Source organism: Geospiza fortis, unplaced genomic scaffold, assembly GCF_000277835.1.
Source record: "Geospiza fortis unplaced genomic scaffold, GeoFor_1.0 scaffold254, whole genome shotgun sequence".
Classification (NCBI taxonomy): domain Eukaryota; kingdom Metazoa; phylum Chordata; class Aves; order Passeriformes; family Thraupidae; genus Geospiza; species Geospiza fortis.
The window spans coordinates 458,204-480,179 of record NW_005054441.1 but is presented as its reverse complement, the minus strand read 5'-3'; the positions used below and the strand labels follow the sequence as shown (position 1 = coordinate 480,179).

The 21,976-nt window shown below is 52.5% G+C and overlaps 1 protein-coding gene across 1 annotated transcript in view; it reads right to left on the bottom strand.

Annotated features, from left to right (window-relative positions):
* Positions 1-485: 485 nt before the first annotated feature.
* Positions 486-21,976, bottom strand: part of REXO1 (RNA exonuclease 1 homolog) — a 40,144-nt gene continuing 18,653 nt past the window's right edge. Inside the window, exons 6-16 of the mRNA XM_005427303.3 lie at positions 21,380-21,517; positions 18,574-18,697; positions 17,391-17,504; positions 15,188-15,325; positions 13,091-13,204; positions 12,015-12,088; positions 8,468-8,578; positions 8,041-8,156; positions 7,757-7,895; positions 3,853-3,973; positions 486-2,891 (exon numbers count right to left, since the gene is read on the bottom strand). Coding sequence (XP_005427360.1) covers positions 2,803-2,891; positions 3,853-3,973; positions 7,757-7,895; positions 8,041-8,156; positions 8,468-8,578; positions 12,015-12,088; positions 13,091-13,204; positions 15,188-15,325; positions 17,391-17,504; positions 18,574-18,697; positions 21,380-21,517 — 1,278 coding nt within the window. The 3' untranslated portion in view covers positions 486-2,802. The remainder of the gene's footprint in view (positions 2,892-3,852; positions 3,974-7,756; positions 7,896-8,040; positions 8,157-8,467; positions 8,579-12,014; positions 12,089-13,090; positions 13,205-15,187; positions 15,326-17,390; positions 17,505-18,573; positions 18,698-21,379; positions 21,518-21,976) is intronic.

Genomic DNA, 21,976 nt, shown 5'->3' with positions numbered 1-21,976 from the left:
CCAGCTGTGCCAGGCTGGCTCCAGAGCAGAGGGGCTCCAGCCCTTGCAGCATCTCCGTGGCTCCTCTGGCCTGGCTGCAGCAGCTCCACGTCCTCCTGCTGCTGTTGCCCAGGGCTGGGGCAGCTCTGCAGGTGGGGTCTGACCTGAGCACAGGGGCAGAGGGGCAGAATCCCCCCCTCCCCTGCTGCCCACGCTGGGGGCTCAGCCCAGCACAGGGGGGGTTTCTGGCTCAGTGCCCATGGCCGGGGCAGCCTGAGCCTCTCACCCACCAACACCCCAAATCCTTCCCTCAGGTTCCTCCCCAGGCTGTGCTCAGGGCTGGGATTGCCCAGACTCAGCTGCAGGACCATGCACATGTTGAACTCACTTCTCCAGCTTGGGAAGGATCTCCTGGGAAGCCTGTCCAGCCCCTCCCAGCTCCAGGATGGCTCCAGCACCCCCCCTCCACAACCCACCAGCAGGCAGAGCAGTCTCAGACTCGGGGATGTGCATCTAGTCAACACTCTTTTATTAAAAACAATTACAAAAAGTTACAGGTTACAATCGTTCTGTACAACCCAACCAAACCTCTGGTGCCTGGGGAGGTGATGGCAGCCCTGGGCCAGGACTGGCTCTGAGCACACCCGTGGTGTGGCTGGATATGGTTCCACCCTCCCAGGGACATCCCTTGACACAGACACCCCCCTCACCCCCACCCCAATAGCCTCAGCTTAGGCTGACCATGGGGAAAGGAAGGGGAGATGATGGAGGTGCATGGGCTGGCAGGATTCCTGCCTGGAGGAATTCCCTGCCTGCCCCAGCCCCGGGAGGGGGGATGGAGCCAAAGCTGCAGAGCAGGACACAGCACACGGTGCCCATGGCTGTCCCAGGGCAGGAGCTGCTGTGGGAGGCTGGGAGGGAGCAGGAGCTGCCTGCTGAGAACAGGCAAGAGGCAAGAGCCAGCTCTGCTCCAGGGACATTCCATCCCTGCAGCCAGGGGTGAAGATAAACGGGGGATAAACATGGCAAAGAGGCAGAAACAGGAACAAACCCTCCCTCCCCAGCTGGGAGGCACTGAACTGTCTGTCCCACAGCCTGGGCAGGAGCAGCACTGATCCCTGCAGGCACTGGGACACAGGGACAGCCCAAGGGCTCCCAAGGCTGCTTGGGGGGGAGCCCCAAGGCAGGGAAGGAGCAGAGCTGGATGTGAAGCACTGGGGGAGCTGCATCCCCAAAACCTGGGGTAAGGAACTGGCTGCCAGAGGGAACAAGGATGGGCTCAGCAGCACCAGGAGTCTGCAGAGCCCCGCTGATCCTGGAGGCTCCTGCAGAGCCTGGCACAGGAGTCACCTCCCTGCCTCCGAGGGCAGCAGGGGGATGGGAGAGTCCCCCAGGGCCAGCGTGGGGCTGGAGCAGGGACACCCCTGTCCTGATCCCAGCTCAGCAGGACATGCAGGGGACACAGAGCTGTCCCCAAGCCCTGAGCCCACAGGGGCACAAAGCAGTGAGCAGCACCTGGCTCTGACAGGAACCAAAGCCCAGCAGCTCCTCTGTCCCACTGTCCCCAGACTGGCACAGCCAGGGACACAGGGACACAGCAGCACCAAGGGACACAACTCCAGTGCTGCCAGGGAGGCTCAGGGTCCCTGCTCTGGGGTGAAGGTGCTCCCTGAGCCCAGCTGAGAGACCACGGGGTCCATGGGGATTGTTCCCCTCAGCTCTGCTGTCCCCAGGCAGCAGCAGGGGCTGGGAAGAGGGACCCAGCAGTGCCACCCAATCACCCCAGTGCCAGTCACAGCCAGCAGCCGCTCTAGTCCAGGTGCCACACACACAGCTGGGTCCCTCACTCTCTGCAGAATCCCAACATGTGAATGAGGTGAAATGAAGGATTTTCCCCCACTGCTTTTGCCTGGACCAAGTCCCTGCAGCAGGGCCAGCCTGGTGGGGAGTCCTGCACTCTGCTGAGGCCACCCTTGGCTGCAACCCTATCTGCACCCCCAAAACCTTGTTCCCTGAACACAAGCTCAGTGGGAGCTGCGGGTGAGGGAAGGAGCCCTGTCCCACCCTGCAGTGAGGGGGTGCAGCCTCTCCCTGCCTCTGGAGCTGTTTGTCCCTGTCCTGCCTCGTGGCTCCCTGAGGTCTGGGCAAGGGGGGACACTGGTGGGTTCCCCTGTGCACTGACTGCAGAACCAGGTGCCAGCCAGCCCTCAGCAAAGAGATCACCTGGGCCACAGCAGGTGGCAATTCCCAGATCCCACCTCACTGCTCTCCCTCAGAGCCAGCCTCCCTCTTCTGCAGCTCCACAGAGGGATTGCACCAGATCCCTTCCCAAGTGCTTGATCCTCAGCTCTCGCTTCCCACACCAGCTCCACAATCCACTCACAGCTTCCTGCCCAACCTTCTTCCATCTCCCCCCTCTCCAAACACTGCTTTGGAGTACAGAGGCAATTTAAGTTACATTTGGGAGGAAAAAAAAAAAAGTAAACAATCTACCTTAAACTGAACCAGAAAGATCCTTCTGCACATCTCCAACCTACCTCTAACAAGCTTCTCCTAGGAACCAAGAAGTTCTGGTTGTGCTACTCAAACCACCTTGCCAGGCCCAAAAGGCAGAGCTTGGACCACAGAGAATCCCTCAGGTGGAGCCTGAGGATCTGAGAGCCACCACCTGGGCAGGGGGACTGCAGGTGTGAGTGCAGGAGTCCTGCTGGAATGGTGGGGAGCAGGAACATGCTGCTGGCACGGGGGACAGAGTGGCTGTGGGCATTTATTGCACTGCTTCTTCACAGAGGTGCAGGAGAACAGCAGAGACACCACACGAGGTCATCGCTTCACCTTCGCATCCTCTTTGATCTTCCACACCATCAGCTCCATGCAGGCTCTGGCATCCTCACTGGAGTCGTGTCCTTCCACTGGGGACACAAACACAGTGGCACTGACCCCTCTGCCTGCTCAGCCCAGCCCAGGGAGCTCCCCAGGCAGAGCCAGCTGCAGCCACAGCCACACCTGGGAGCACCCTGAGCCACAGCTGGGGATTGAGAGAATTCCACAGAATCACAGAATGGTTTGTGGTTTATGGTTTGTTCAAGCTCATCCCATCCCAGCCCTGCCATGGCAGGGACACCTCCCACTGTCCCAGGTGCTCCAAGCCCTGCCCAGCCTGGCCTTGGGCACTGCCAGGGATCCAGGGGCAGCCCCAGCTGCTCTGGGCACCCTGTGCCAGGGCCTGCCCACCCTGCCAGGGAACAATTCCTGCCCAAGATCCCATCCAGCCCTGCCCTCTGGCAGTGGGAGCCATTCCCTGGCTCCTGTCCCTCCAGGCCTTGTCCCCAGTCCCTGTGCAGCTCTCCTGGAGCCCCTTCAGGCCCTGCAAGGAGCTTTAAGGAGTCCCCAAAGCCTTCTCTTGTCCAGGCTGAACACTCCTAACATTAAACATGTTTTTTCCACTAAACCCACACTTTCTGCTGGGCTTGAGCCTGGCACCATCAGCTATGGGACAGCTGGGAGCTTCCCCAGCAGTGTTCACAATGTGCTCAGGGAGGACAGGAGGGAACAGGTCCCACTTCCAGCAGGAGGGTCCATCCCAGCTGGCCACAGAGAGAAGGGAGGGAAGGACGTGGCCTTGGCAGAGCCACCCTCAGCCTTCCCACACCACCTCCTTGGTCCCACTCTGCACAGGGAGGGAAGCAGGGACAGCTCTGCCCTTGGAACAGGGCTCATACAAATGAACTATGGCTCAGGCTTCTTACACCAGCACATTCCCAGCTACCACACACATGCAGGGCAGAAAACAGCACTGGCAGGAGGACTGGGGAGAGCAGAGGAAGGCAGGGCTGAGGAGAGCACAGCCAGGAGGTCCCCCAGAGGTCTCACCATTGTCCTGGATGATGCGTTTGAGGTAGTCGGCCATCAGCGTGCGCAGCGCCCGCTTGTAGGGCAGCCCCAGGCGGTGGGGGAACACGATTGCTGTGTCCACCACAGTGCCATGGATCAGCTGGGGACGAGCACAGCAACAGGGTTATTCACCACCCCCACAGGGACAGGCACTCCTGGGGATCAGCCCTGCTGCAGGAACCTTCTGGTCAGCTCTGGGCTCCGTGCAGCTTCCAGCCCAACCAGTCTGGCAGGAGGCTCTGGCTGGATGTGGGCACCCATGCAGGGTGTGGGCACACAGCATTCCCACTGCTGTGCCAGCCCCACAGCCCTGGAACCTCACATTCAGGAGGTTTCCTGAATCTCAGCAGAGATTGGGGCTGATCCAGTTTGTGTCACTCCTTTACCCCCCAGCCTGGAGAAGCTGGAATAGCTCTGGAGCATTTCCCAATTAAAAACTGAACTGAAGAACCAGCTGACTGCACAACAGCCCCTGTGGGAGTTGTGGCAACATTTCAGCTGCTTCTCAGTCTGGTGAGTGGCACCCTGCCCATGGCAGAGCATTGGAACTGGGTTATCTTTGTGGTGCCTTCCAACCCAACCATGCCGGGACCCTGAGATGGGGACACAAGTGGGCAGGATGTGCACACATGACAAAGCAGGATGTACATCCCACTGCTGCCACAGAGCAGGCCTGGCCTTCAGGGTGCAAACCAACCCCAGATCCTCCCATCCACCAGCAGTGACTCAACAGGAAGTTTTTAACCAGCACCAGCTCAGCAAGGGTGGAATGGGACAAGGAAATTCTATCACTGAATCATATCAGAGTGTTTTGAGTGGGGACTTTTTAAAGGGTTTCTACTCCATCCCCTGCCATGGCAGGGACACCTCCCACTCTCCCAGGCTGCTCCAAGCCCTGTCCAGCCCGGCCTTGGGCACTGCCAGGGATCCAGGGGCAGCCACAGCTTCTCTGGGAAATCCATTCCAGGGATGGAATCGACAATTCCTGCCCAAGATCCCATCCAGCCCTGCCCTCTGGCAGTGGGAGCCATTGCCTGGCTCCTGTCCCTCCAGGCCTTGTCCCCAGTCCCTCTGCAGCTCTCCTGGAGCCCCTTCAGGCCCTGCCAGGGGCTCTGAGCTCTGCCTGGAGCCTTCTCTTGTCCAGGTGAGCACCCCCAGCTCTCCCAGCACAGAAGCAAAGCAGATTATTTCAGTGCCCAATTCCTGGTTCCAGCCCTGCTTCCCCAAGGACTGAACACATCTGAACCCATTTCTGTTCTCACTGAAATCAAGGGCACTGCTCCAATACCTTGGCTTCAAGTTACAGGGCTTGGGATCTGCCAGGGGCTCTGAGCTCCCCCCAGGGTGAGCAGCCCCAGCTCTGCCAGCCTGGCTCAGAGCAGAGGGGCTCCAGCCCTCTAATCCAACAGCTCAGCTGGGAATTGTCACCACGCTGGAGGAACTGGGGATGCTGACCAGGTCAAAGTGCTCCCTGCCCTGCACCAAGGGGGCTGGGGACAGCCAAAAGGCCTCACCTGATAAAGTCCATAACCACAGGGCAGGCTGGCTTTGGCTTTTTTAAACACTGATTTCTTCCTCTCAGGCTAAGACAAGATGAATTCTCTGCTGTCATGAGCTGCATTCAGTGGGAGCTGAAGGAATGTGGGTGAGGGCAGTCCCACATCCTGAGCACAGGAGTGAAGGGCAGGGCCTAAGGGATAAACCTGTGTCCTGTCCCAACAGGGATGACTCCAACAGGACCCTGATAATCCCCTCTCCTCTCTGCCCCCAGGCACCAGCTCATGTTGCAGGACAACCCAGAACTCCATCAGTAACAGCTCCACAACTGCACTTCAACAGGAACAACCTGCTCCACTCCTCAGAATATAAAACTGCCAATGTTATGGATAATCTCCCCTGGACTGCACTCAGCCCTGGCACCCTCCCAGACACACTGGTAATTACTTATGTAGATCAGGAAGAGTGAGGAAACAGGATAATAAAGCTTTAAATAAAACTTGAAATGCCATCAGCACTTGGAAGTTGCCACAGCCATTAGTGAGATATGGCCACAGCCCTGGGCCATTCCGCTGTGACACCCCACATTGCTCTGGGCTCCTCCTCTTGGCAGCAGCTGTGGTGCTAAGAGAAAATCAAGCCTCTGAGAGGCCAAGGCAGTCATCTCGAGCTGATCTAACTGGAAATAATGTCTTTCTGATTATGATGAAGCCTCTCCAAAGCTGGGATAAAGGGTGCCACGGAGAGGTAAAGTGTTTTACAGGCATTAAAAGCTCCTGCTTCCAAGCCAGCCCAGCCCTGGGAGCTGGCAGCCACAGAGGCTTCAGCAGGAGAGCTGTGGGACAAAGAATGGCTGAGGGAAGTTCTGGCATGTGAGCACAGACTTGGCTCCTGCCTGCCACATGCTCTCCTGGTGACCCAGGACAAACCCCTCAGGGCAGGACACACACCCTGGCAGGACCCTGGGCACACCAGGCTGATGAGGGCCAGGCAGGAAACAGGACAGGTAAAAGGTCAAAATAACTTCATCAAAGTGACACCACAATTCCTAGAAAAGCTGGCACAGAACAGAGAACAGATCAGGCAGGGGTGAGAGGCAAATGATTTGGGATCAGTCATAGAATCATGGAATGGTTTGGGTTGGAAGAGACCTTAGAGACCATCTTGTTCCACCTTCCACCAGCCCAGGCTGCTCAGAGCCCTGTCCAGCTCTGTCACCCTGGGCAGCAGCAGCCACTGAGAGTTCAGGTGACACCACGAGTGACAGACACGACCCCACTCCCCTGCACTTCCACCACAGCCAGCTTCACACAGGCTCAGAGACTGGACAAACCATGGAATCCTGGAATGTCCTCAGTGGGAAGGGACCCTCAGGGATCATTGAGTTTAACCCCTGTCCCTGCACAGCCACCCCAACAACCCCACCCTGAGCACCCCTGAGAGCTCTGTCAGTGAGGGGCTGGGAACACAAACCCTGTGAGGAACAGCTGAGGGAGCTGGGGGTGCTCAGCCTGGAGAAAAGGAGACTCAGGGCTGCCCTCATCACTCTCTGCAGCTCCTGAAAGGTGCCTGTGCTCAGCTGGGGCTGGGCTCTTTCTCCAGCAGCACTGACAGAACCAGAGCACACAGCCTCAAGCTGCACCAAGGGAAATATAGGTTGGATTTTAAGAAAAAAATATAGGTTGGATATCAGGAAAAAGTTTTTTACAGAAAGGGTGATAAGGTTCTGCAATGGCTGCCCAGGGAGGTGGTGGAATCCCCATCCCTGGGTGTGTTTAACAAAGCCTGGATGTGGCACTGGGTGCCAGGGTTCAGTTGAGCTGTTGGGGTTGGGTTGGACTTGATGATCTTGAAGGTCTCTTCCAACCCAGGGATTCTGGAATTCTGTGAATTCTGTGTCCAGACACTCCTGGAGCTCTGGCAGCCTTGGCACCATTCCCTGGGGAGCCTGGGCAGTGCCCAGCAGCCTCGGGGGGCAGAACCTTGCCCTGAGCTCCATGCCAAGGCCTGGCCCAGCTCCAGCCCTTGCTGGGCTCCTGTCCCTGTCCCAGAGCAGAGCTCAGCCCCTGCCCCTGTGCCTGCCCTGGGGAGGAGCTGCAGCCCCCGAGGAGCCTCCCCTCAGTCTCCTGGGCTGCAGCTGAACCAGCCAAGTGCCCTCAGCTGCTCCTCATGAGGCCCCTCAGACCGTTCCCCATCCTCACAGCTCCTCTGGACACTCTCTAATGGGTGCATGGCTTTTTTATATTGTGGTGCCCAAAACTGCACAGAAGACCCGAGGTGAGGCCACCCCCCCGATCCGTGGAAATAAACAGTTCCTAAATTCCACCTAACACCCCTCAGGGTGGGAAAGCACCCCAGGGAGATGTGAAGGCAGAGCCCAAGTTACCTTTAGTGCAAATAAGTCGCTTTCCAAGCTGTGCCCTATGAGAATGGTGTCTGCACTGAACATGTTCAGGAGGACGGCTTGGACATCCCGCAGGGTGATGCTCGTGTTCTCCAGGTCCTCTTCTGTCACACCTGAGAACCTGCACAGCAACAGCACACACGTGGGGGTCCTTCACTTGAAGAAACACCTCAAAGCCCCTCAGCCCTTAGGGAGTGGTGGTCAGTGGAGTTTCAACAAGTTCCTGAGAGAGCACAAAGCTCTGTCCCAAGGAAGACCATCCTCACCTGGTGTTGTAATCCACCACCTTGGAGTCTGGCTTGACAAAGGTGTCATACACCACTTTCAGCTCTGAGTTGATCACAGTTACTCTTGTCAGCTCCAGTCCTTGCTTGGTGTAGCACTGCAAGAACAGGGCAGGTGTGATGAGAGGCACAGGCCAGAACAGTGTGGGATCTGTGGAGCCCTTCACCCAAGGGCTGCAGCTCCCAAAATGCAGCAAGGCCAGGCAGCAGCACTGCCCAGCGTGGGCCAGTCAGAGCCTGCCAGGGCTGCACAGCCCTCAAGGCAAACACAGCAATCAATAAGAGCTCATTTACACCTCCAGCACCAATATTCAGAAGAGAGAGAATCAGGTCAGCAAACAGCTTCCCTTCACCACTTGTGTCACACCTCAGGCAGCCCCAAAAAGCTTTGTTTTGGCTTTGGACCCACCATTTCACAGTCTAAGGCATAGATCCCAGGGTAGCCATCAGTCGTGGGCAGCTTCTCAAAAGTCTTCACAAAACCATCCAGGCTCTCCTTGCGCCCATCGTGCACGTGTTGCTGAGAGGAAAAGAGGGACAGCTGGTGAGCATAGGAACAAGAAGCCAAAGAGCCCACTCCAACAAACCTCCACTTGGGTTTTAATAATTTCCTAATGAGGAATAAGTTTTGGGAGGTTCACAACCACTGCAAACACACCATGGGGAGCCCTGATTCCAGTGGCACGTCAGGGCTGGTGGCATCGTACTGACAGCACACGGAGGAGCAGGACAAGTCTGGGGAGAGGGAGCTTTCAGTGTGGAGGAGAATTGGCCAGGAAGGGTCACACTGAGGCCTGGCTCTGCTGTAACTCCAGCTCCTGGTTCCTGTGGCCAAGACAAGGCCAGGTGCAGGATCCTAAGCCCAGACTCCAGAGCAATGTGTGCACCCACACGCAGCCAGCCACACCCACAGGAGCCCCAGCCCACCACACTTGAGGCAACAGAGGGCATTTCCAAGCACCTGCATTGTTCCCAGCTCCAGGGTCAACAAGATCCAGCAGGAAAACTCAGGGAGTGATTTCACAAGTGGTTTTAGCCAGTGCATGACTGAGGTGCTGTTGCAACACAGGTACTCCCACACTCCTCCACAGCTCAGATCCCACTGGTTATCCTGAAACCTTCCTGGCAAGCAGGGGATCTGAGCTGGAGGAAGTTTAAAGGGGAAGCAGGAACAGGTAACAGAGGGCAAGGCAGAGCTGGGACTGCCCTTTTGCCTACTGACACGGTTCTAGGTAAAACCAACCTGCACCACACCCAGAGGTGATGCTCTCCCTCCCTTATTCCCCAGTGGGGTTTTTTGTTGTGTTGAAGTTTTGTCTGTCCCTAAATCTCCATGTATTTGTGTACAACCACAGCAGCCTGGGCACAGCCTCCTTTGCCATGCCCAAAACCAAGGAATCACTGAATCCTTAAGGCTGGAAAGGACCCCCAGGAGCATCAAGCCAACCCAGCAGCCCCACCATGGTCACCACTAAACCATGTCCCCAAGTGCCACACCCACATGCTTCCTGAACACTCCCAGGGATGGTGACTCCACCACTGCCCTGGGAAGCCCCTTCCAATGCTTTACAAACCTTTCAGTGAAGACATTTTCCCAATTTCCCACCTAAACCTCCCCTGGCCCAGCCTGAGGCCGTTCCCTCCCCTCCTGTCCCTGTTCCCTGGAGCACAGCCCGACCCCTGGGCTGTCCCCTCCTGGCAGGAGCTGTGCAGAGCCACAAGGTCCCCCCTGAGCCCCCTTTGCTCCAGGCTGAGCCCCTTCCCAGCTCCCTCAGCCTCTCCTGCTGCTCCAGACCCTTCCCCAGCTCTGTTTCCCCCTCTGGACACACTCCAACCCCTCAATGTCCTTCTCGTCATGAGGAGCCCAAAACTGTCCCCAGGATTTGAGGTGGGGCCTCAGCAGTGCCCAGCACAGGACAGAGCTTCCCAAAGGTCTCACCCTACAAAGAATGAAACTGTTTGTCCCAGGATTAAAGGCTGGAGAGAGGAGGAACTGAGGCCCTTGTAAAGCTGCCATGTGTGGGCAGAGAGGAAACCAAAGCAGGATTTGCATATTTTCCTGCACAGGTCACTACTGCAGGTACAGCCAGAGCACAGGAACTGCATCATTTGAAGTTAATGAGGCAGCTGGGCCAACACTGAGGCCAATCTCTCCCAGATTCCACATCCAGCACTGCTCAAAGGCTTCATGGATCACTGCTTCCCTGGTACAAGGGGCTGCACTTGTCCACTCTGCACCCATGGCATGGAACTGCTCTGCTGAGGGATTGGGGAGAGCAGCTCAGCAGCCAGGAGACACCAAACACTTGTCCCTTGCAGCTTCAGCCCTTCCCTCCCTGTGTGATACAACAGAACTGAGCAGTGAAGTGAAAAAAATCCCACTGGGTATTTTTGTTGTCCTGAAAATGCCCAATTCTTCCTGGCTGGGAGGAGGGCAGGGAAGTTGCTCCTGTTTTTGAGGGAGCACAAAGAGCAGCCTCTGCAGGCTCCCTGGAGCAGCACAGCTCCCTCCTGCCACCTCCTGCCTCCCTGCCCAACTGCAGCAAACGCAGCTCACTCACACAGCTGAGTGCCAAGTTCTGGATTTTCCCACCATTGCAGAGCAAAACAATTTAAGTTGCACTTGTTTTATCCCCTTAAGGGAAGCCCCTGTTCTTCTAAAGGCTTAAACAAGGATTTCCCACCCCTGTGCTTGGACACACACACGTTTTCTAACCAGCTTACTGCTCCAGTTACTGAGAATGGTGTCTCTTTACAAATATTTTCTGCTCTCAAAGCCCTTCTTCAACACTGAAGGATTCTGTGCTCCCCAATACCCCAACATTACAAATTTTCACTGCATGCTCTGATGCTGAGCAGGCTGTGGATTCAACCTTAGATCTACCAAAGGGTGCTGTAAAAACTGGGGGCTTAGAAAAAGGAGGGAGAGGGACTTTTTATACTGGTATGGAGGGACAGGAGCCAGGGAATGGCTCCCACTGCCAGAGGGCAGGGCTGGATGGGATCTTGAGAATCAGGAATCGTTCCCTGGCAGGGTGGGCAGGCCCTGGCACAGGGTGCCCAGAGAAGTGATTAAAAAAAAAACTAAATTCACGTGGAAAAGAACAAAAAGTAATAACCTGATCCCATCCAATCTGACTCTGCAGGGCAGGTTTTTATGGTGTAAATAAATAAATTGTAATAAACCTTGAATTTTGCCCAGAATCACTTTCTACCTCTAGCTTTTGGTTCTCCCTTGTGTGGCTGCTGCCAAATAAAAAAATGCCACTAAAACAATGACAAGGAACATGCCCAGAGACCTGAGAGAAAAGCACAGGACAGACTGGGGATGCTGGGCTGGCACACCAACTCTCCTGCTACCTAAGGGAAAGAAAAAACCACCTGTGCAAAGGTAGACACTGCTCTGCTCCATTAAACTCCACATCTGAGAAGGTTCTTCATTCTTTTTTTCTAGTGCTGGGCTCCCTCAAAAGAAGTTTTGTGATCATTTGGAGTTACAACAGGCTCATTGGGAAGGTTCCTCCCCTCATTACAACCACAAAAACTTGTCAGAAAAGATCTGTCCACCAGGATAAAGTTACCTTAGCATGGGAATCTGGAAAAGATGGAAAAGGGGTTTGGCACTGTTGCCAAGGCCCTGAGACTGCTCCTTAAAAGGAAATCCTTTATTTCTCATTCCTTCTGTGATTCACTGAAGAACATCAGCTTTCCTATGTCCCTCAAGCAGACGATAAATGATCAGGATAAATGAACCCAGCTCACTCCAGACAGCTGAGTGTCAAATACTGGATTTTCCTACCACTGCAGAGCAAAAACAATTTAAGTTGCACCTGTTTTATCCCCTTAAGGGAAGCCACTGTTCTTCTAAAGGCTTAAGCAAGGATTTCCCAGCCACTGCCAGTGTGAGCAGAGCACAAATGTCACTGAGAATAAAGAGGTGTTGTTCCATCACTTACTTTAGCAACCTGGCAGCCTGGTGACCCCACAGCTCCGGAGCAGCAGCTGTAGTGAGTTTCCCACCCACCTGGCACTGAAAGAGAAAGAGATGAAGGGTCAAGGAGAAAAATCTTGTTAACAAGAGACCTGAACTTCAGCTTTCACTGCAGATCCCCTGGATAAGCATGACAAAAATGTGTCAAACACAGGGGAAAAATAACTGTGCATTCACAGGCAGCAATCTAAAGAGTTTAAGTCTCTGGTACTCAGCCAGACAAACTCCAGAAGCCACTCAGCTGCTCTGATGGAAAACCAGAGCACAGCTCAAACTAGGTTAGTGCCTTGCTGCAAATGAATTCAGCCAAGATCAGTGAACTCTCCTGGGAGTGACAGACCTCTAGTGCTCCCAGTCAGCCTTTTAAAGGGCTGATTCTTTTCCAAAAGCACAGGAAGGTTTTTTCCTTTACTTTTCTGAACAAAGATGAAACCCCCCTGCTGCAGCCCCAGTGTCACGTTCTGAGGACAGCCAAGCCCAGCAGGTCTTTGTGAGGTCATTGCAGTGACTGGCACAGAACTGCCACCACCTGGGAGCGTGACAAGCCCCAAAATCAAGCTCAAAGCTGAGGAAGAGCCTGTGTTTGGGGCTGGAGCACAGGCAGCAGGGCCAACCTGTGGTTATTAATTGCTGTGGTGTTGTTGTGGGTCCCAGGATGAGGTGAGAATTGACTTCAAGTTCTTAGAAGGTTGATTTATTATTTTATGATACATATTAAAAGAAAATTATATACTAAAACTGTACTAAAGAAAGAGAAAGGAGACATCAGAAGGCTACACAAGAATGAAAAATAAAATCTCGTGACAGAGTCCGACACAGCTGGCTGTGATTAGTCTTTAATTAAAAACAATTCACATGTTGAGTAAATAATTCTAGCCTGACACAGCTGGCTGTGATTGGCCATTAATTGAAAACAATTCACATGCTGGGTAAACAATTCTCCAGATCACATTCCAGAGGAGCAGAACATGGAGCAGCTGAAGTTTCCCAGGAGAAGCAATGCTGGCAAAGGGATTTTCACAAAATGTGGCAGGGCTGTACCTCTCTGCTTGCGCAGCCGCCCCCAGTGATGGACGCACTCCTCCCTGCGGATGCAGCTCCCCGAGGCTGACACCATGTACTCGGTGCCACAGCGACAGCAGATCCTGCACGAGGCTTGGGGACAGGAGACAAACAACAGCCAGGTCACTGCAAGCAGCCCTTCCTACCCCTCACCTGGCCAAAGTAAGTAAATCACCATCACTCAGCCCCAAATGCTGTTCAATGATGTTTTTTCTTATAAAATATTCCAAATGTTGTTGCGAATTCCTATAAAGGCACAGGAAGCCCTCTGAAATTTGCCCCCCAAACACTTCCCAGAGGCAAACACAGACTCTCCAGTGGCTTTGGTCCACATAAGCTGCCCCCAGGTCCAGCAAGGTTTGCTGCACTGTTTCTCCATGCACAGCAAATTACGTTGGAGTCTAACACAGTTATTTTAAGAACAGGATAAATAAGTCATTCTTTGGACACCAGAGCTAATGAAGCCTGGTTTCCAGGGGATCTGTGCCTTGTCACTTCCAAAGGACATTTTAGCCCTTCTAGGGCACAGCTTTTCTGTCAGGATTTTCCAGCAGCTGGATGAAGGAGCACTTAGGGCAGGGCCTGGCAGTCTGCAACTGCTCCCTCCTACCACCTCTGCTTTTACTGCCCAAAATGGGGAAGGGACTGCAAAAAGCCACTGGGAAGGAGCTATTATTCTTCTGATCTCCATGCAATTCCATGATTCCACCAAAATTCCATTTTGGTGTGAGCATTAAAGTTGTTACCACACTCCCAGCTCTGCCCAACTGGTCACAGTGGCAGCAACAGCTTTAGTTAAACAAGGAGAAATTCAAAGATCCTGCAACATCTGCAGGAAACTACAGGAACAAAACCAGGAACATGAGCTCAGGTTCATATAAAGGAGCTGGCTTGTTCCTGGGAAAAAAGGGCTCTCACAAATACAGCACTTGACAGTGTTAATGCAAGAGAGCTTTTGCCCAGGTTGCTTCAGCAACCACAGGACAAATGTAGGCACAAGGTGTTAACATGGATGAGCACTTAACACACTTCAGTGAGGTCTCTCCACACAGATGCTCAGGGGAGCGTGGCAAAGCACCTCAACAGAAATCACCAGTCTGGATTTTGTCCCTGCTGCAGCACAGCCTGCTTTAGGCAGGGGCTGAGGAGCACAAATCTTGCCCTGAGTTCAGAAAATTCAGAGGAAGACTCCATCCTGTGGCAGGGCTGTACCTGTGGGTTCAAGGCCAGGTTGGATGTGGTTTGGAGCAACCCAGTCTGGTGGAAGGTGTTCCAGGGAGTGGAATGAGCTGGACTTTGAAGTCCCTTCCAATCCAAACTATTTTGTGGTTTTATGATCATTTTGTCCAGCTGCACAAAGGGCTCTGGGGAACTATTTGGTCCAGCAGTGCCACGAGATCAAAGAGAAAATTCTGCAATCCAGAGCAGCAGAGCAGGACCCACTGCAAAGCCAGCCTGGCCCTGTGTCAGTCCTTATCCCACCATAACAGCAGCTCACACAGACAGAGACAGAAAAAAATCCTTCCCCTGGGAGAGGGGAGGGTCACAAAGTGCAGAACAGGAGCCTCTTTCCAACCTGGTCAATTGTTGTTCTTTGGCAGCACAGAATCCTGGAACTGCTGAGGGTGGAAAACACCTTTAAGATCAAATCCAACCATCAGCACCACCACCATGCTCACCACTGAATCATGTCCCCCAGGTGCCACATCCACACATTTTTTCAACATTTACAGGGTGATGACTCCACCAGTGCCCTGGGCAGCCTGTTCAATGCTTCACAACCTTTTCCACAGAGAAATTTTCCCTTATATCCAATCTAAACCTCTCCTGGTGCGACTTGAAGCTGTTTCCTTTCATCCTGTCACTTTTTACCTGGAAATTAGAAATTAGAAACCTCCCTCAGCCTCACAGACTATAAACTCTGGGTCAAAAATAGCATTCTCAGGATGTGAAAGCTGAAGAAACTCTCCAGAGCAGCAGAGCTCTGCAGCCACACTCCCCATCCCAACAGCATCAAGGGGCAGCTCCTGCTGTGGCCAGCAGACCCTGCAGAAGGAAAGAGGCAGCAGAGCTTACAGTCAGTGACTTTCTTCTCCTCTGCAGTGAAGAGCACAGCCCGTCCAGCCTTCTCAGGGTGAGGCATTGGGTACCCATTCTCCTTGAGCTGCTCCTCAGTCATCAGGTACTCCTTGAGGCGCCGGTACAGGGCAGCTCCTGCACACAAACACAGACTCAGCTCTCAGCACCAAAGCACTGCCTGCATCTCTGCCTTTACCAAGTCTCCTGCCTTGATAAACTGAACTTCCCCCACTATTCTGAACTTGTCTCAGCTCAGTATTTACAGGGGAATAGGTGTCGGGTGGTCATTTTTAAAATCTGGCCGTTATTGTACAAGTTGATTTTTAAACTCCTTGAACAAGGAGCATTAAGTCTGGAAAGCACAGCTGGAAGAGAATTCCTCCAAAAGGCCCATCTTCAGCCTTGCTGTTACTGATAGAACCAACCCAATTTGTGTTGAACGGACCTTGGAGATCATCCCAATTCCACCCCTGCCATGGCAGGGACACCTCCCACTGTCCCAGGCTGCTCCAAGCCCTGTCCAGCCTGGCCTTGGGCACTGCCAGGGATCCAGGGGCAGCCCCAGCTGCTCTGGGCACCCCGTGCCAGGGCCTGCCCACCCTCACAGCCACCACTTCCTTCCCAATATCCCATCCATCCCTGCCCTCTGGCAGTGGAAAGCCATTCCCTGTGTCCTGTCACTAAATGTGAGATTTCTTCCATTTTAATGTTTAAATGCAACAGCTGATAATTGGTAACACAGCCCTCAAATACCCCTTAAAAGCCACCCACAGCTCCCTAAAAATTTAATTATCAGAAGTTTCTTCCTGCTACTGATTTCAGGCTGCTTGTTTCATTTCACAGAATAATTATAACTTCTTGCACTCTGCTCAATATCTCCTTTGGCTGCTACATTAAACCCTTCCAATATTCCTGGGTGCCCTTTGATGTTGCTTAGCTGAGCTATATTGGCCCTTTTAAGCTTTCTCAATGTCAATTCCTTCTGCTCCATGGCCTCCCTGGCTCTCCTCTGATCTCCTCCACAATTTGCCTACATCTCTTGGCAACCAAAATACCCATAACTGATTTGAGCCCACATGAAAAATGCTCGTGGCACAACCCTTTGGCTACGATACGACCTTACTGTGACATTGGGGAAAGTGAAACTGAGCCCTGCAGAGATGGAGATTTTTAAGTTTGCTTTTTAATCTGACAGGCACATTGTAAAGAACTGCTTCAGGGCAAGAAAGTTAAAGTAAAATAATGCCCAAAGCACAAGAGGCAGCTCTGAATGGTTATTGATGCTGCATCAAAGCCAGCCAGGCTGCAGCAGTGACCTCAGAGCCCCAGTGAGGACAGAAGGAGGGCACTGGTCAGCGGCGTCACCATCCCCCAAGGGACTCTGCAGCTCTGTGATGCAGCCAGAGAACAGAGAAATCCCAGCACTTCATGTCATAAAATCCTGAGTGGGAAGGGACTCACACGGATTACTGATGTGGTAATGTGTCATTTTTGTTGTTGATATTTCAGTAACTAAAGGTCAGCTGGAAGCTCAGCTGGCTGGGCAATCTGACATTAATTACACTAATGAGCAAAAGTCTCTGGCTTAATGCTCCTGGATACCAGGGCTGTGTGACACTGGGGCAGTCTCAGGTGTCCTGGGATCCATGGAATGATCAAATCCCAAAAGATCCTGAGCTGGATCCCACAGTGCAGCTCCTGTCCCTGCACAGGCACCCCAACATCCCCACCCTGAGCACCCCTGGGAGCTCCTGGAGCTCTGGCAGCCTTGGCACCATTCCCTGGGGAGCCTGGGCAGTGCCCAGCAGCCTCGGGGGGCAGAACCTTGCCCTGAGCTCCATGCCAAGGCCTGGCCCAGCTCCAGCCCTTGCTGGGCTCCTGTCCCTGTCCCAGAGCAGAGCTCAGCCCCTGCCCCTGTGCCTGCCCTGGGGAGGAGCTGCAGCCCCCGAGGAGCCTCCCCTCAGTCTCCTGGGCTGCAGCTGAACCAGCCAAGTGCCCTCAGCTGCTCCTCAGCCCCTTCCCCAGCTCTGTGTCCCTCCTTTGGGCACTCTCCAACAGCTTTGGATCCTTCTGACAGTGTGGTGGCTAAAGTGCCCCCAGCACTGGAGGTGAATGCACCAGCCTGATCCTGCACCCCCCAGTCAGTGTCACAGCTCAGCTCCCCCTCAGCAGTGACAGCCCAGCAGGAGCAGGCTCTGACCTGTCAGATCCTCGGCTCTCAGGCTCCCTGAGTGGTTCAGAGTGAAGCTGGTCTTGGCAGCAAGCTTCCCTCCCAGCACAGCCTCGTGGGACACCACCTTCTTGTTACTTGTCTCTGCAAGGAGAGGGGAACAGCACAGGAGGACAGAGATCAGGTACCAGTGGGTGACTTCAGTCCTAGTTTGGGACACTACACATGGGCAAAAGAAGGATTCTGTTTACTCCCTTTAACTCTTGTTTTGCTCCAGAAATGGATTCTTTGTGCTACATGCTAGCCCAGCATTTCCATCCCAGCACCACAGAGAGTATTCTGTTCACACTGCCAGCCCACAGCAATTTTAAGGGCAGCAAACACACTTTTCCAGTTTTGTTAGAAACTTATGGCTCTCCCTGCTCACTCTGCACAGTCAGCCCTGCAACTGACCAGAAGAGAGGAGAAAGCACAGAAACAACTTGACCCCTTCATGTGCTGTGTGAGGGCATCACCCACCCCCAGGAGGCAGCTTTGATTCTGGGGCCCTGCAGACCAACCTCCCACGCAGGATCCTTCAGCTTCTTTCAGAAAGGAGCTTCAGAGCTCTAGAATATGCTCAACACATCAGACAATGGCAGAGAGGGGCTTTTTACTAATCATTAACTGGCAGCCCTCTCCTAAAGGCCAGCCTCCAAGTTCAGCTGCTCTGCCTAATGGCCAGGAACGTAATGAAGACAGAGGGGAGAAAAGGGAAGAGACCAAAGAAAAAAAAATTCACAAGAACAGCACAAATTGATTGTTTAATGTACCCTCTCGAGAGCCAATAATGAAATGTCTTAACCCTCTTCGTTTCTCTCTTGAAGCTTAATGTGTGTAACAGATTTCTGTGGTGATGGACGAGTCTATCACTTTGAAGGCATCATGTGAAAGTTACTCCATTAGCAGGGCTTTTCATTTGAAAGAACTTGTGCTAAAAAAAAACCCACCCATGTGGCATTATCTCCATTTAGGCTGAGAAAGCCAACAAAGCATTGCACGACCTGCCTCTTGAAGGCCCATTAAGGCTTGCCAGACTATAAAAAGCTAAACTGGAGCTGTTTGCCTTTCAGCATAATGCTGCTGAGAAATGGGTTCTGGCTTTTGAAACAAGTTTCTCTGCGTGGTTTGTAATCCCAGCAGGGCTCCAGCTGTTCAGCTGCAAGGTACCTACTGTTGGTGCTGGCTGGGGAGTTGGGCACGAGGCTGCGGAGCTTCTTCAGGGTGTTCACAGCCACGTTCAGGTAGATGTTGCGGCTCGTGCTGCGCTCGTAGGCCACCTTCTCCTCTGCCAGGGCCTGGGAACAGCACAAGTCATCACCACACACACTCCCTTCACTGCTCACAGACCCACAGAATGGTTTGGGTTGGGAGGTGATGAGGTCTCTGGTGTTGAGATGACCCCAAGGTGTTGGAAAGTCTCTTTTTCCCAGCCCCGAGATGGAAGAAGAAGGAAGGATTCCTTGGCTCTCATTCTCAAGGTTGTTTATTTACTCTTATCTAATACATCGTCTGTCTGACCTGCTGAGATCTGGCCAGCAGGTCGGGTTGAGGCACACTGACTGCCCTCAGGGCAGTGTTATCTTTTTATACTAAGAACTACCTGTACTTTATTTACAATCATTTTCCAGTACCTATCCCCTATGTTAGACAGTCTGTCTCTACTCTAACCGAACCCAAAAGTGTCACCATCACAGCAGAAGATGGAGGACAAGAAGAAGAAGGAGAAAGACAGAACACACCCACATTCCTCCACCTTGCCTATTGAACCCCTATTCTAAACCCCCAAAATTCTACTTTTTCACCCTGTGGTAAATTCACTATCATTCTATTCAAACCCTTGTGGCTTGTAACTCTTCACACAAAGCTGGCAATTGTTTCTGTCTTCGACTCCATGCCAAGGTCTCTGAGCCCCCTGCCAGGGTCTGGAGTCCTCCAGGGCAGCCAGAGGAATGTCCTGGGTTCTGACAGGGAGGAACCTCAAAGATCACTTTTTTTCCACCTTCCACTATCCCAGGTTGTTCCAAGCCCCCTGACACTTCCAGGGATGGGACAGCCACACTTCCATGGCTTTTGGAGAAATGTTTGGCTCTTAAATACAGACTCCAAGTACTGATGCCTCAGGTTTCAGCTTTTCTATTTTTCACATTCTGTGCTGCTTTAGTGGGTGGGTCTGGGTTCACAGGAGGGGATGGTGAGCTCTGTGCATGGGCTGGAGAGAGAAAAACAAGCAGGATGGGACTGCATGGGCTGGGGTGGAATTGGACAATGAACTCCAATATGCAAATGGAGCAGAACTGATCAAAGTGAGAGACCCCCTACCCGGTCGTGCATTTTGTGACCATTTTGGCTTTTATCCTGGGTGCAGCCCTGGCTGGGCTCTTGTGCTGCCCAAGGTGGATCCATTGAGGCCTCCCAATAAATCCCTGCTTTATTCTTTAGCTCTGTCCAGTCTCTGTTCTAGCTCAGCCTTCACAAGACATCAGTAGGACCACCAAAAAAAATTGCCTGAGAAGGAATTGAGTAATAAAGCAGAATATGGCACCAATATGTACTTGCTCAGGTAAGTAAGAGGAAAAAAGTAATTTTATTTTAAACAAAGTGCTGGCAAAAGCACTTTCATGTGAAACTTTCCTGAAGAGATTAATAAAACTTTCCTACTTAGCAAAAAAAAATAAATTCAAACTTTAACATATTTTGAATTGGTATCATCCCTTCTCTTTCCCCCAGTATAAAGTCTGCTGCCACCTTGGCTGAAGTATTCCAGGGCTGCTCTTGCTCCCAGGAATATCTAACGTTGTGACCGTGTTCACAGGGGTCTGAGGATGAGTGAAGAGATGAGGATTTGACTCCATGTTTCAGAAGGCTTGATTTATTATTTTATGATATATATTATATTAAAACTATACTAAAAGAATAGAAGAGAGGATTTCATCAGAAGCCTAGCTAAGAATAGAAAAAGAAAGAGTGAATAGCAAAGGCTTGTGGCTCAGACAGAGTCCGAGCCAGCTGACTGTGATTGGCCATTAATTAGAAACAACCACATGAGACCAATCACAGATGCACCTGTTGCATTCCACAGCAGCAGATAATCATTGTTTACATTTTGTTCCTGAAGCCTCTCAGCTTCTCAAGAGAAAAAATCTTAAAGAAAAGATTTTTCATAAAAGATGTCTGTGACACAACCTTGCCATGTTTTCATCAAGTAATTCTTGATTCTTGTGCTTGGAACTGCCTGGGCAAGGCTGCTTTCCCCACTTTGGTGCAGTGCAAGATCTTAACTGGTAAGGAAAGGAGGTTTGGCAAATGGTGACTCCTTGGGAAGGTGGAATCCCACAAGAGAAATCCTCGTGGTGTCTGCTTTGTTTTGGAACACACCACACAATGCCCCACATTTACCCAACTAACAGCCAAGCTCTTCCAAGAAAATGTATTACTCTCTCCACTCTGCTTCTGGAAATCCTACTATACTGTCCCTACTGCTAGAAAGCTCCTTAAAAGTCTCCTTAACAACCTTCAGAAGCAGCAAGGAACCAATTCCCAGCCAAACATATCTATCCCAAACACTTCCCTGTGCTCAACACTCTGATTCCAGGAGGTGTTTCTGGCTGCAGCAGAGCAGAAGCTCTTTGACCACAATGCACATTCCTCTGTTTTCCTCTCCTGGGGTTATTAAAGGGCTCAGGCAAGCTTTCCAAATGAGATTTCCTACTGGAAGCCCCCACTGGAATGACACTTGCTGTTGCCCAGTCTGGTAATATTTAATGCCAATTGTGGATAGGGGAATCTTCAGGGAATCAGGGAATGGTCTGCCTTGGAAGGGACCTTAAGATCATCAAGCTCCCACCCCCAAGTTTCTGCAAGCATAAATGCAATTCAGTTTTCTGGATCTGCTACCATTTTAGAAGGTTTTGGCCAAGGCAGAGGAGGTCATTCCCTGCTGCAAACATTATCCCTGAGAAGCAGGGATGTGTACAGACCTTGTCGAAGGCTTCCTGGGAGGAGGAGCAGAATTTCAGGCACTCATCAATGAAGAGGTTGAGATACCTCTGACGAATGTTGGTTGGGACTTTAGCACCAAACTCTGTGGGAATAACAGGTCTCTGTAAAGTGGTGCTCTGGAGGTGAGACAGAGAGAGAAAGAGGCTGGTCAGGCTCCAGGAGGTTGCTCTGAGGCTCTCCCACTTCCTGTTATTAATCATGGGGTGACTTCCTTTTTGAAAATCTGCCCAAAGCCAAACTTAATACGCAGCACTTTTGGTACTAAAAATACCGCTTGAGGCTTCACCACCTTCAGTGCTCTCAGTCCTTCAGAAAACAGCTGTATTTCACTCTAAGTCAGCCAGGAGCCAGGCACTCCAGTGGCATTAGTCACACACAGCATTCCAGAGCAGGGCATGCTGACATTTCCACTGAGAGGGCCAAGGTTAGGATGGCACCAAGCACCACTGGAGCCATGAACAAACACCACCAGTTATGGGCACCACACACAGGTTTGGTTCTCTGGCTCTGAAGAGGGAGCAGGAGGCTCCTCCTGCCAGGCTGGCAGTCAATTATCCCACCCCCATTCCTGGGGC